The following is a 15,724-nucleotide window of genomic DNA, read 5'->3' as shown; positions in this document are numbered from 1 at the left end:
TTGACAAAAAGGTCGTTAAAATTTAGTTTTGGTTCTGTAAAGTAGAACTTGTAGAAAGAAATAGTGCTTTTAGTCGACTAAAATATCAAACATTTATAACAGTTTTAGATGACTAAAATTAAATGTAATATTAATAAATTATACATTTAGTCATTTTTTTATTTCTCTTTGGTTTGTATCACTAAAAATATGAAACTGACAAAATATATAAGTCAACAAAAGTAACGCTGGTTTCACCTGCCGTATGAAAGCCATCATCGATGATTAATGAGGTATTATGTGGACTGGAATGTTCCGCAATATGGCATTAAATGATGAGTTTCATGGGGACAAACGAGCACACCAACAGGCCATGTAGTTCTTTTGACTTAAAAAAAAACACCTGTAATCATACTGTGGAACATCCCAGACAAAGCCAAGACATCTCCATGGACACGAGCAGAAAAGTGACACAGCGTCTCTTTATGTCTGTGGATTTGTTTAGTGTGCTTTGAGTTCATTAGATTTGTTTCATCATGTTCTCACTCGTCCTTTCTGTTCATTCATCTTCATCAGCAAAAAAACATCACATCGACAAAAGCTGCAACAAAATACATGACTTGAACTTAATTTAGTGATCTTCTGTCACTGGCGCTGTCGGGCTTCCACACCGTCCTCACAACATTGTTCACGTTTAAAGTTCACTGTTTTCTTTTTGTTCTTTTACAGTTGGAGCCTACGGTCCGTCAGTCCAGCGCTGGAGTCACGTTCCTTTCGTGATTCCAAAGTTCTTTAGCAACAATTGGAGACAAACAGCAGTGCAGTCCAGTGGCATTGAGTGAACCTTAACCAAACCCACCCCTCGGAGCAGCAGAGGCCTCTTTTCCACTTGGGGGAAATGATCATCAGTGAGAATGTGTGTGACTCTTCAAAGCGGTGGTCCACACGTCGCAGCAGCAGCAGCAGCAACAGCTCTGAGTCTGAACTGAAGAATCTTATCTTCAGCTGCTGTGGACAGTAAATAAGTGCTCTGCTCCAACTCAGTTATGAGGACGCTTTGATCATCTTCTGAAGGACCTACTAAAGTTTCAAAAGTCATGGTACTTTAGAGGTGCACTATAACTTTTCTAGCAGCAAGTCTACAACTTCTTGCAGAGATTAGGCCTACAACTAACAATTACATTTGCAGTTGACTTGTCAAACAGTTATTTCTATTGTAAATTGAGAGTTTTAACATATTTTTTTAAACCAAAAAAGGGTTCAAGTGTGATGACTGAGGATGAGGATTCTGAATATATATTTATAAATTAAGTAGTAGGGTGTATCAGGGATGAAAACTAGAAAAAGATTATTCTTTTTTTACATTTTTATTGTCACTGTCTTTGTTATAGAATATAGTTTTGTATCTGTTTTAGAGTCTGTATTGTAAGGAAAATTATTATGATTATCAAAATATGATTACAATGATCAGGTGATCAGTTAGTTACAGATCAGGTCTAAGGGAAGTTTTTAAGCAATACAAATACCTGTAATTGAATGTACAAAAGAGAACCCCACCAGAAAAGTTACATAATGCACCTTTAAAAAAGACTTGAATTCTGAATATTTCATTTCTATACAATCTTTTACAGGGTCAGTCAGCAGCCGGAGCTACTATGCCTGGGTTACCCCTCCCCAGACACTTCCTCCAGCTCCTTTTCCAGTTCACAGGAGGACATACTCCCCACAGTTTGTCCTTGTCTTCTGGCGACTCTTTATGTGACCCTTTTGTCTCAAGATAATGTAGTCTTGTTTGAAGCAAAACCATGTGTCTGGGCAGTTTCGTTTTCTATTTGTCTTTCAAGTGCAGTTCCATCTCCCAGCAGATAATTGGGTTAAAACAAGAACAAAAATGACTAAAACCAGTCACAGATCTTGCGTAGTCACAAACAAATAACTTAAAGGACACATATTCTTCAAAGTTGACTTATAACCGTGTTCTATCATTGTTCCCTCATCAAAAAAAGCAAGAGTTGCATTTTGCTCCATTCATGCTTGTTTCATTAATCCTGTTTACGAGCAATTCTCTGAGCCTGATGTCAGAGGCAGAGTGTTTTAAATGCAGGGTGTATACTAACAGTGAGATGGGTGTGGTTTGGAGACTTACAAAGTTTTTATAATCGATGCGCCATGTTACATTGACCATTGACTGTTGCACGTCCGGGTGATGTGCGAGTCTGTGGAAAGTAGACTGGTTTAGAGTGGGTGTTCTCGTGCAAACCCACTTGTCTTCAGTCCACTGATTTATGCCGGCTTACACCCGGCATAAGTCCATAAATCATTGCCAGCCTCATTCTGAAACGCTTATATTAGCATGTCGGGGAAAAGCTAGCTTTTGTTTATTTTAATGGTAATTCCCCCTTCTGCCAGTAGATGTAGTGCTAACAGCAATTCGTGATGAGGGAAGGTCTGACAGGTACAAACTAATGTGAGGTTTTCAGTATATACATTATTGTCAATTCTAAAACATGAGAGGCCAAAGTAAATGTATAAAAGCAAGTTTAAAGGCCAACAACACAAATAATGCAAAACATATGTCCTTTAACAAGCAGGTAATTGATCCAAACTAATATTCTGAATTCCAGTTGCTTCGACAACGAACTGCTCGCAATGTCTTTAACTCATGTGGAAAAGAGGCCTCCACACCCAAAACCTTTCACATTACATCTGCTTGTGGCTCTTGTCGCAGCAATCGTCACCACTCCCTGATGCCTGTGCACCGGCCACTACTGGACCTCCTCCTCCTCCTCCTCCTGCTCCCGCTCCTCCACCTGCTCCTGCTGCTCCTGCCGTGGACAACCCAGCAGTCCCACCCCCTCCTGCTCCTGCTGCCGCACTCGTTCCACCATCCCGCAGCTCCTTCTCACGCCGCTCCCTCTCCACGGCCTCCTGCTCACTCTTGCTGCTGGGGAACTTGTCCTTGTTGTTCTCCTTCTTCCACTTCATGCGTCTGTTCTGGAACCAGATCTTGACCTGGCGCTCGGTGAGGGCCAGCGCATGCGACACCTCGATGCGCCGCTTGCGGGTGAGGTACGGGTTGAAGAGGAACTCCTTCTCTAGCTCCAGCGTCTGGTAGCGGCTGTAGGTCTGGCGGCCTCGTCTCCGGCCTGCTGCTACTTGGTGGGGAGACACGGGGGAAGGGGGAAGGGGAGAAGATCAGAAACACCTCGTTAGACAAGTTGGCTATTTGCAATCAGCAATCCTACAACAGTTCGGCACATGTGGAAGTTGTATAAGAAAGAGCTTATAGGTAAATATGAACGTTCAACCCTGGAATGTGCAAACTATGGTTCGAGGCAAAATGCGGATCCTCAGACCAATATTTGTTGGCCCTCAGGCTTCAGGGGAATTGATTGCCAGCAGAATACACTTGTTCAATTCTTCAATCAGTGAGTCACCACTCGTCGTGCCTCGAGACATTTTCAGATCTCTGTGATCAGATTAGTTTATTTTAGTGACGCATGTGAAACAGAAGCACTCATTAGTCATCCATCAGTGGAAAAACTAGGATAAACCTCATATATTGGATTGGTCTTATGTAGGATTTTACTGTATGTTAGGAGATTCTGCTGTTTCAGAAATGAGAAGTCGCTCACTGCATCAGTCGGGTTCAAATACTGTGTTGCAGCTGAAAGATCTTCACCCTCAGCAGTTCTCCAGGAGGAAGAGAGGACCTACTGGATTTGCTTAGTTTGATCCAAGTGGTGCCTTTTTTTTGGACAGGCAGTTAGTAATAGAAAAGCAAACAAACTGAGATATCTATTCCTAAAACGACCAATACATGGTTCATGTGACATCACATTATTCTAAAATCCAGCTGGAGCAGCTCAGAATTCTCAGGTAGAGTTTGCTGTTTAACTGTCGGTTCCAAATTTGTTGACCTTGTTTAAGGTTAATATCTCCACAATTACTGGGCCGATCCACATGAAACAAAACTGGCACAAAATTCCAGATCTTTTCTGTCAGTATGAAAACAAAACAAATGTTAAATGATGTTTTCACATTCGCTTTATGAAGTGATTTCATTTTATTTTTGATATTTCTCTCAAAGACAGTAAATCTCCCAAAGAGTTACATAAGTTACCACTATATGAGATTATGCCATCTTGAAATTCTAGAACGTGAATGTAACCTATAGAGATGCAGCTTAAACGTGTCTCCTAAATGTGTCAGATATTTGCTGGAGATCTTCATGAGCCTCCCTGAACTGCATGTTCAGACTGTGTGGACTGAGGTCAGCTGACTACCTTGACTACCTGAATATAGACTTTGCTGAAAGGCATATTCCAGGATCACATAACAGGATTCTTCAGGCTCAGACTGTGAATGAGTGGGAGCCGCCTCAGAGTCCACTGTCTGTTCAAACGCTGGACAGAAAGAGATGTTTTTATCCTCCCCAGATGTGTCCAAGTGCAACCCTCAATGTGGTTTCAGTCTGAACAATTCCCATTCTTGAATTCCTGCATTTTATCTTAGAAAAATCATCCATGTTCAACAATCGATTCAAGTTAAAATAAGATATATTTGAAAAACTCATCATTCATTATAATCAGGTTATGAGCTGGTCGGGGCGCAGAACGGTGTAGAACTGCATGATATTAAAAAGATTGCAATATATGTGATATTAGTTGCTCTACAACCCTGGTAGATTCTTAATTTCCATGCTTTTCAAGGACAAAAAAAGAAAAAAAATGCCTCCTGTGTCTATTTTTTTGTTTTTTTTAAAACATTATTTCATTCTAATGCTTTTGGTTTTCAGTCTTCAATATTAAGTACCACATATGTTCACTTTAATCAAATAGAAGTCACAATTTTGTCTCATAAACAAGTAAACACTTTCTGATTACAGTATTCTTTTTTTTTTTTTTTTTATCTTTTTTTAAATTCTAAATCAAAGCTTTTGTTGAATTTTCTCCCACAGAACATTTTCAGACTTTATATTAAGAATAACGTTGAGCACCGATGTAAATAATCCGTTGTAAGTGGAAATAAGTGACTACAACATGTTTACTAAGTTTGTTCAATGATTTGCTACGTGAAAACTGACTCTTGAGGCCAAACGTATGACTAACTTTGCACTTCCTGTCAACCTCGCACTATATTCCACGGCGTATAAAACTGCACATGCAGATTTCTATAGTAGCCTGTGTTTTCCTGCGCTGTTGTGAACCATGTGATCCTCATGCGCCCTACATTTCCAGGAGTGTCATAAAGGGAACACACACACACACACACACACACGCACGCACGCACGCACCCCGCACACACACGAGGCAATAAACACGCCGTAAACACTTTGAGGCACAAAGTTACGCACGGGTTTATAATGAACCACGCTGGATAATTATTCACAGAGCGACGCGAACACGCACGCAGCAGCAGAAGCCATCAATATTTAATAAAGCAACACATGGCCTGAACACAGATTCATGAGTTTTCCTGACGCGTAAAAACACGTTGATACAGTTTGTTGTAGACTTCTACGCTCAAGTGTGTATTTGGAATTGCGATGTGAATAGGAAAACCGAAACCAAAAATAGGCTACAAATGTAGCGATATAACCACATTTCCCCTAATTTACTCACTTAATTGTACGTAAAAGTTAATATAGGTTATGTTTTCACACGTAAAAATGACCTAATGTGACATAACAATGTTGCCAGGTTTAGATTTCTTGCTTCATTTTGTTCATATATTAGAGATAAATATTACAGAGGGGATTTTGGATTTTATTAACTAGATATTACTGTAATGCTGAGTTAAAACTTGAATAGATCAGGCTCAGAATGAGATTTTATTTTCAGTGCGATCCGTCTTCTGCTTGTACAGAACAAGATTCTATACTATTTTAACCCGTGTGCCACCCTCATTTATAGTGCACAGGTTAAAAACACTTTTCTTTTTTTATTATTAATGTTTTAAATATGAAACTGAAGAAATAAAACTACTAAAAAAACATAAACATAAACAATCAAGCAAACACACGCAAAATCCAAACATGTTTCCATGTTGTGGAGGGCTCTGCAGGCGCCAGTGGGTCATCCAGGCCTGAAGATAGCACGAGGGCTCTGGGCTGATATTCATGTCTCTGTGGGAGAGAAAGGCTTTTGGCAAAAATGGCCTTTGAAGTTACAATGTCAAAATATAGCCGCAAGCGGCAATGATCGGCCCTCGCCACGCCGCCGCCACACCGCCGCCACGCCGCAAGAGGAGAGGGCGCTAACGCGCCCCAATTGTCCTTTTATTACGCTACTGCTGAATCTGTGACGCTGTCACATCTTCTCCCCTTTGTTTTACCATCAAAAAGCTATTTTATTTTGAATTCTTGGCAAAATGTGCGGCAAAGACACCGTGACTCTTTGAATAAAAATGTGGATAACTTTTGATGGTCCTGAAGATGAGTCTCACCAAATTTCAGGTTAATAGGGCTGACGCCCTGGGAGGAGTTTGTGAAAGTCTAAAGTGTAAACATGTTCTGGCGATTTCCCCATTGGAATAACATGAAAGGTTTCGGTCATCGTTACGGCAACGCCATAACAATTATGACATGGGTCTCATTGACTTTTTTGATGGGGATGCTAAAATTGAGTTGTGTGTCAAATTTCATATAATTTCGCAAAACTAAACATTTAACCTCCATATAAAATCTGTAGGGGGCGCTGTGGCGCCAAATGAATTTATTTCACTTCAAGTAGGTTTAGGGCAAAGAGTTTAACAACTGATTCTAATTTGACGCAATTCGGACTTTATCTGTGCAAACGGCAGAAATTTTAAATATGGGAGATTTCTGAAATTCTAGCTACAGTTTGCGGCTTCGCCGCACAGAGACCGTGAGAGGTATCAATGTAATTTGGATAACTTTTGATGTCCCACTCCTCAGTAGCATTTTCACCAAATTTCAGCTTTTTAGGGCCAACGCCCTGGGAGGAGTTCGTAAAAGTACGACGTTTGGAAAAACTCCGAAGTCATGTTTAGCCATTTTTGAAGCAATATGGCCGACATTTGGTTGGGCGGACGGCGTTGCCGTAATAATATTTTTTACTTCTTTTGTCACCATCTACCTCGGCGCCAAATTTCATGATTCTACGATCAGATTTTTTTTGGGTCATTTCCCATCTCTCAATGCATTTTTGGTACATTTGGGGGCGCCGACGCGCCAATTTTTTTTATTTTAGAAAAGGGAAATAGCCAGAATGTAGAGAGGCACGATTTTTAGAGGTGTGAACATTTTTGTGACTTTTCGTCAATGTTCACTGGGTGAAAAATAGGGGGGTTGGTTCCGAGAAGAAGAAGAAGAAGAAGAATATTCCGATGCGAAAACAATGTTTCCCATTTTTCAAATATCATAAACTATACATTTTCGGAAAGCGCTCGCGCTTTCCTACCTCATGGTGTGGGTCCCTGGTCACTGACGGGTACTTTCGTTAATTTTGAGTGGGCTCCGCCCACTTTGTGTTTTTGGCCCTCTATACAGTAATAATGTTCAATTTTTGCATTACATGCTTATATGCACGGAACATGCAAGAGATGGGGAACGTATTCGTGAGCTACTTAGGGCAAATGAGTGCTTTATATTGGGATGACGACCGCGAATTGGGATGACGACCGCTTCGCGGTCGTCATCCCAATGTAAAGTGCTCGTTTAGTGCGTACTTTTGCACGGGCTTCGCCCGTTTACAACGGTAATGTTCCATTTTCCTACTATTAATTAGTATGCACGGGGCGTGCGTGAGTGAAGGAGTGCGTTAGTGAGTGTTTGGAAGTGGGCGAGCGCTTCGCGCTCGATTTCGTGCGCACTACATGCGCACTTTTGCAGCCGTGCTTCGCACGGCCTTACGAGATTAATAGGCCTCTCGCCAGCTTGTGGCGCTCGGGCCTAATAAAGATGAAGTGGATTCAACAAAACATAAAAGCTTATTGAGAGAGCAAACTGAACAAAAAGATCAGATGGTTACAATCTCTATTCGAAGTTTAAATCCCACATAAATGAAGGCATCAATAATATATTTGCTCACTTCTGTTATTAACAGCGCACATTAAAGCGTTACGTTTGCGTAAAGCAGTTTATCTTCCTCTTGGATGATTGTGCCATAAAAGGCCACTCTAAAACTGGAGCCCGGCCTCCTAAATCACAACTCTGAAGGGAAATTTAGATTGGAAACAACCGAGGCGAGATTCACTTATTGTATCACTTAAACTGTGCGTAAAACACAAAGAACGCCAAACATGTAAAGGAAATGACTTTAATTCTGATTGTTATGATTTGTTTCGTTATTTAGTTATTACGTTTTTTCACTTACACTGGTAATTTATGAAGTGCAGCAAGCCATCAAATCCATTATGAAGCCAACAAACAAAACAAAACAAACAAACAATCAAACAAACAAACAACATCTAAAACAAGAAACATCTTGAACGTAGAGATAGATATTTTAAAACGTTTTCTGTAGTGTGCCACATAAACGTTAAAAAAATGCATGAGGGATTTTATGTGAAAGAATGTCACATATGTATTTGATGTGACTGAGGAGAGCTTCAATTATTGTACAATTTAAACTGTGCGTAAAACGTGCGTCAAAAACATCAAACATGTCAAGAAAACAATTTCAATTCTGAATTGTTTTGTTGTTTGGAAATGTGTTATGAAGTCCACAAACAACCAACTGAATTTAAAAAGACGAAACAAATCTCACATTTTGAGATATGATTTGTTTTTCTGTTTCTGTTCTTTTTGCTCACATAAATGTAAGACAAAACAAAAATGTGTTTCATCACCTTATGTTTATATATAAAACATTATATAAGGCATTTTAGGCGTTCATATTTAGATTAGAAAGAACCGAGGAGAGCGTCACTTGTTGTACTTGGCGCTGTGTAAAACCTGCACCAAGAACAAACATGTCAGAGAAATTACTTTGATTATGTTTTTACTATAATTTGAGTCGTTATTCAGTTTGTAAGCCTTTTGACTGTTGATTTATGAACTGGCACAAAATCCAACCAAATCTAAAACAAAGACAAACCAATTTTTTTACATTTTGAGAAATCAGTTGTATGGTTGTTTCGATTGAGTAGTTTGCTCACCATTACATGAATTGAAATGTGATGTTTCCATATAAAATAAGGCAATAGATTAACACCATCTTTCACTTATTGTACAATTTAAAAATGTCTGCGCCAGGAACGTCCAACAACTTCAATGTTTTTTTTGTTATTTGTTCGGTATTTAGTAAGTCTAGATTTTCAATTTATAGGCCCTATTGTTGATTCATGAATTGCATCAAGCAATATATTTCAAGTCAACAAACAACCACCTAAATCTAAAACAAGACAAATCAGTGTGATTCCGAGTCGCTTTGTCCAAGTGGACACTTCTCCAGACTTATGTGGATTTCATGCGCGCGTACGCACACATACATCGCCGGTTACAACCTCGACTTGGCGGATTAGATTAACCCAGAGAGCGATTGTCGTGGCTGCTGGCTCTATAATCACATTCCTGCGCGTATTTGAACCGCCCGGGCGCATTACATTATGTCCGAAAGCCCGCTGCAGGTAACGCTCACCAAAACATCTCCATCACCGTCCTCCCGCACGTAAACCGCATCAGTCCTGTGCGTGCGTGCGTGCGTGCGAGTGAGCTCTGATGGACTGGACTCTCTCCCCCGGATCTGGAGGTCAATCCTTGGCCACTGAGCGCTCCTGGCGATGCGTAAAAAGACAGAGGAGCTGTTTTTATGGAGCGGCTGCGCGTCGTGCGTTATCTGGAGCCGAGGTGCATCGCGGAGAGAACTTCCTCAGGCTTGTTTCGTGTCTGTGATGTCAGGAGAGTGTTCATGTGTCCGTGAGCAATGGAGGAAAGTTCTGTAATTAAGTTAAGTTAAAGGAGGAAACAAATCTTTGAATAAGTAAAATACTTTTTACTTTACTACATCTAGTCACGAATGTTCCGAACATAATATTTATAATGCATTAATAAGGACTAGTTATTTGTTTACAAGGATTTGGCTTATATACCCTTCATATTATTAATAGGCCATAACCCTTATCATTCCGGCCTATTTTCCCTAAAATTCTGAAGCTGTTCCTGAACCTTTGGAGCGCAAACAATTGGTGGACACTGACGGACTGAACATGTTTTGACTATTACTTTATTCCTTTCTCAAAGCTGAAGTTTAAAACCACCCAAAATTTGTTTTATGGACGGAATCCGTGGTGTGTGTGTGTGTGTGTGTGTGTGTGTGTGTGTGTGTTTGGAGTACAAACTCATCCCGGAATTTTTGATTTGACTGAAAAAAAAATGGGTTACACCTTCCTTTTAATATATATTAATATTTGACATTTTCAGTTCACATTAGTCACTTAGAGATTAACCCAACTCTGCATCCAGACTGAATTACTACATTATTAGTTCTAAAAATGTATTTAAGATTACTTTATCTTTTACGCTTAAAGTACTTCAATAGGTACTTCATTGCGTTTTTATGTGTAACTTTTGCTTCTGTATATGTAACAACATTGAGTACTTCCACCCATGTTTAAAGCGGGCGGGTGAGCCAAATCTGAAGGTTGTATAAGCTAAGTGAAGTGTTAATTTGAAGAAAGGAGAAAAAAAAAAAGTATCATCATACATTAAAAAAATAAGCATTTTTCATACCATCTTGAACGTAATATTTCTATTTTATATTGGTTAAGTTTTGACAACTCCACTCAAATGGCTCTTCAAGTGTTTAAGTGTGACTTGTTGCACATTGAATACACTGTAATTATTAATAAACATTTGTTTCAACATATTGAATTCTCAATATCAATCTTGAATTTAGTTTTGTATGTTTACAACATAACGAAGTAAAAGGTGTATTTGCTCTTAAACACTGGTTCATCTATACATTTATAGTAATTGATCTGATGGTTGAGGTTACAAGAAGATGCAGATATGTTAAGAATGCAAAATTAGCTGATCCCTCTTTTGTATAACTGGTATATACATGGTGTGTGGGCTCAGCTGTGGCGTTATGGCATCTGCGGGGGAGATTTGCATCCATTAATGAGCAGATGACCTTTAATTCTTAATTGGGACATCCACAGTAAAGTGTTGTGAGTTTAGGGGTGGAAACAGAAGTGTACAGCTACGCCACATGGTTCCATAAGGACATGAGCTATGACTGGCATCTGTTTCAGGGTTCTGCAAATTAACTTTTTTTTTTTCTGTAGAAGCAAGACAATTAGAGTTAAATTGCAAAAACAGAAAATAAAAATGCTCACAAAATTGTTTCTTTTCCCTTTTTGATACCATTTTCTACACCATAACATTATTTGAGGCAATTTTCAAGTAGGGATGGAATCATGTTCTTATTGCACTAAATCAGATTCAGCTTTGGAAAACACCATCAAAAAAGAAAGCACATTAAATGAATCTCAAGTTATTCCAGTTCAGTAGTCTATAACTTTAAATTTACAGTTTATCATAAAATATTGATTATTTATCCACTTCTAATATTGCAGATTAGAGAATAACCATAACATAATGGTTAATAAAATAACATAAACAAAGAGTAAAGGCTTATATCTGTTTTATGTCATTAAACCCTTCTATTTTTCCAAAAGTAGATTTTCTATAGCTTTATATATGTGCGCTTATGAAGCTAATAACATGATACAATCTTACTTCTCTTGTTGTAGATAGAAGAAGAACCATAACATGTTTTGTTTTCTACATATTTTTGTACTATTCAATTTGAGCTCGAAATAAATGTTGTACTATAAACAACAACAACTTTACTGTAAATTTTCAAATATTCCCAAATGTCATATGTTTGTCTTTAATGCCGTTTGAACAATCAATTTCCATGCAACGATATGATCCACGCATGTTTATGGATGTTTGCAGAGTGACATTAGGTATTTATAATAAAAAATGCCAACAATTTCAACAGACAGGCCACGTTCCAGAATACCAAATCATCTTAAGATTTAACAATTCTTTCCGGTGAAAACATCCACTTTTCCCAGTTGGCAGTGTAAGCCCAAAACACTAAATCTTTTACAGTTATTGCAAAGGGGTTGCACAATGTGACCCGTTTCTTCTCGTGTTACTGGACGCAACATTTACCCCTGTCACTACGCAATCCGCGAATCCACTGCAACACGTTGTAAAGTGAGCTGAAACAAACCGGGAACGCTTTAATGATAGTTTTGACTGTCAACCCCCAAGCTCCTTAAACATCATAAACACTATGTAAATCTACATTCTCCCCCGTTTATTTAGCCCTTCAATACTTTTATGATCAAGGAAAATGATAGCAACCGGGAAGGATAAAACATCTCCAGCCTTATTACGCGCGGAACCTTTTTACGCGCCGGCGCCAATTAAATAAGTCCAGACAAACGCGGAGCAGCGGTTGGCACTTGACATTTTGGAGACGTAAAGGTTTGGAGTTTCCAAATTGGAGGGAGGACGCTGCCCAGCCATTATAGATGTACAGTCAGTCTCCTCATATATAGCTGCCTAATCGTGTTTCTGCCTCGTTTATGGACGTATCCTTCACGATTCGGATTCGCTTCGGGGCTTGTTTTGCGTGTTAGACGCGCGGGAGCATCTTTTCTTTGTCCTAATTCCCTTCGTTTTGCAGCGCACAAAAGTCAACAGAACCTATCCAAAGACGCAATAGACGTGTGGCTTCCCCAAAACGCACAGAGCCAATTTTGGTTGCGATAAATCCTTAATACCTCCAACAAACCAGGTCGTAAAAGGCAAGTTTTGGATGGAACGTTTTTGACACGGGTGACTTCCTGTTTGTATTCGCCTTTCAGAGCCTTTCGTTGCTTGGTTCGGTGCTGCAGTGGAGCGTTGCACCTTGAAACTGACTTCCAAAACAACGCGAGTCGAGTTCAAGCGTGATTCCAAGACTTAATGGAATTATCGCCACTCCCAATGTAGAACCAAATCATGGCCTTATATTTTTCGCTTCATCTTGATTTGCAGGTTTTTATTTAGTGGCAGAGTTTGGTGGAGCAGGTGCCAAGCGCTTAAACACTCAAAGCTTTGCCGGTTCTTTATTTTACGAGCATAATTATGAAGCCACAAACGTCAATCCATGCAACAACCTCTTTAAAAAAACACTACTCCGCGTACACTGCTCTCTCTTTTCACACTAAAACGGGAAGAGTTAGAGAGAGGAAGAAATATGGCCTCTAAAAACAGACATGTCAATCCGTCCTCCAGTGTCGTGTCAAAAACGCCTTCGTGCGTAATCACCGTGCGTTAAATCTTCAGTTCCAACCCAAAACGCACGCTTAAATTAATCATATTTCAAGTCATAAAGTAAAGTACTAAAAGTATACCACATCACATCTATACAGTCTCCGTTATGTTACAGTGTGTAAGACAATAGTACCCTGCTGGAAGTCAGTTTTGATCTTAAAATGAAAGCTTGAGAGCAGGAAATGTACTTTTAATATATTCTACATTCAATATCTGTGCCATTTAACCTATACTAGAGTTTGGATCATATTTTACGATATGCCTATTTATAAATGAAGGATTAGTGTGCAAATTACCAGATTAGATGGTAGATGTACATGCATTATTGATCAGACAGTGTCATCTTCTTGAACTACACAATTCAATTGTTCTTTGCTTTCATATTTGTAGGCTATTTCAATACATTCAAAATCAGACATAAGAAGGTGGCACAAACAAATGGATATTAAGCGGTCCACAAAACAACTGCCCGAGACCTCATCCTCCTCCTCCATTTTGCAGAGGCTGATATAGCACCAGCACAAGAGACGTGCATAAACCGTGGTTTTATTTTCTATTCCCTGCTTCATGAAGGGCCAAAACAACAATAATGTGGAAGGAGTGCAGACTAAAGCCACTCAGAGCCCATGTGTGGCCCGTGGGAAAGAGGCATCGCACCGTGTCTCCTCTCTCACCCTCACGAGTCACGCACACCAAAGGCAACTCGTAAAAGTAGCAGAGCCGAGTCAGACTTCCACGGCATCGAGCACCGAGCCCCGCATCTGCTCTGAGACAGCTTTTCACTGTTCTGCTGTGCTGGGCTGTGTTCTGCTGTGCTTTTAAGTGCTGTGCTGTGTTGTGCACTGCCCCGCTCACGGCTGCTGCTCCCAGAATCACCCCACATCTAAACCCTCGTGGCACTTGGGAGGTGCTATAAAACAGTAAACAAGCTTTGTGTCGCACTTTTAGGCAAGAAGTTCTAATTGCTCTCCACACAAAGCTTCACAGAAACTTTCCCAACTTTCCCCTGACACTAGAGCACATGCGCTCCAGAGCGCGTCCTCACCTTGAGGTCTCATCCACGGGAAAAGCTGCGTGGGTGATGGACTCTGGTCGGTCCCATCCCCGTCGTCACCACCAAGTCCCGGCGCTCCTCCGAGTTTACAGTCGCTGTACTGGACCAGGTCCGCGTCTTGCGCCCCGAATAGCGTCTGCCGCTGGAGCGCATCGTATCCGTAGAAGTTCCCCGGCTCGCCGTGACATGTGACCGCGCACGGGCTCTGTTGGTAAGGGTTGCTGGGCAGCGTAGAGGCGCTGTGGTGGTAGAAGTCCTGTATCTGCGGGGCATGCTGGAAGGTGGCTCCGGAGCCGGGGCCGTACACCACTGTGGGCCGGCTCCCCGCGAGGTCTTGGGCGAAGCCGCACTCGTAGTAGTTGGGGCGCAAAGAGTCGCCACTTTTATACTTGGAAAAGAGCGAGTTGACGAAATAAGAGCTCATGTCTGAAGCGGGAAGAGCGCGACTCAGAGGGGACACTGCTCTCGCGCTGCGTGGGTGACACACACACGCACGCGGCTCCGTATGCTCGCCGCTGTGGCTGGACCGCTGCTGTGGCGCGTCCCCTCACGGCCACGACGCACTGGCCGCTCGCGGTGTGAGGAACGGTGTCCGCGGTAACGCTCCGGATCCTCACCACAACGAGCAGAACAAACACAAACAATCACACGGAGTCCATAAAAGCCCCGCACACACGGATCAGACCGAGCGGCTCGCGTGAACACCGAGGAGGAGGACGGGCTCGTGCGCATCACAGTTCCGGTGCTCGCGCTGTAAGCGGGAGCATTGTCGCGCTCTCAAACGGCTTTTCCGTGATTTACTCCTCTGCAAATGAGTTGTTTCATATTTTCTCTCTCCCTCTCTCTCTCTCCCTCTCCCTCTCTCTCTCCCTCTCTCTCTCTCTCTCTCTCTCTCTCTCTCTCTCTCTCTCTCTCTCTCTCTCTCTCTCTCCCTCTCCCTCTCTCTCTCTCTCTCTCTCTCTCTCTCTCTTGGTGCGTCCTCTCTCTCCCCGCTCTGCTCCTCCGTGCACGCGCTTTGTCTCTCCTCCCCGGCCTCGCGCGCTTGCGTGTGTGTATACGTGTGTGTGTGTGCGAGCGTGACTGTGGCTTCAGGGATCATTTGCATCTATTATCAGAGCTTCATCCTATTGGCTTCGGCGCGCGCATTGGAACACGTGCACGCGCGCCATTCACACACACTGCAGCTGTATTTTTCTTGAATACAAATAAAAAAAAGAACAGAATAAAAATGTAAATAAAACAGGAAATGTTTATCTAATGTTATTGGTGAAGTGTGTGTTTGTGTATGTATCCTTAAGTAATTTTTACTTTGTAATGTCCTTTATCCATCCTATTCCGATGCGATTCCACCTGCTCCTTATTCCTCCAAATAAACCTAAAGACGCGCA

At 41.2% G+C, this 15,724-nt stretch overlaps 1 protein-coding gene across 2 annotated transcripts; it reads right to left on the bottom strand.

Annotated features, from left to right (window-relative positions):
* Positions 1–388: 388 nt before the first annotated feature.
* Positions 389–15,123, bottom strand: LOC140357847 (homeobox protein Hox-B8a-like). 2 transcript variants are annotated; one of them, XM_072442376.1, is made up of 2 exons: positions 14,328–15,123; positions 389–3,134 (listed from the first exon to the last, which is right to left on the bottom strand). In XM_072442376.1, exons 1-2 carry the CDS (start codon positions 14,758–14,760, stop codon positions 2,680–2,682), a joined length of 888 nt encoding a protein of 295 aa, XP_072298477.1. In that variant the 5' UTR covers positions 14,761–15,123; the 3' UTR covers positions 389–2,679. The 2 variants fall into 2 exon arrangements, with proteins under 2 accessions (XP_072298477.1, XP_072298479.1); XM_072442378.1 differs by having other exon boundaries at positions 389–3,131.
* Between the last annotated feature and the right edge of the window lie 601 nt (positions 15,124–15,724).

This window comes from Eucyclogobius newberryi, unplaced genomic scaffold, assembly GCF_026437365.1.
Source record: "Eucyclogobius newberryi isolate DKJ021-1_F unplaced genomic scaffold, fEucNew1.0.hap1 SCAF_13, whole genome shotgun sequence".
Lineage (NCBI taxonomy): Eukaryota > Metazoa > Chordata > Actinopteri > Gobiiformes > Gobiidae > Eucyclogobius > Eucyclogobius newberryi.
Note: the sequence above shows the minus strand (reverse complement) of the source record. Positions and strands in the feature narration are given on the sequence as shown.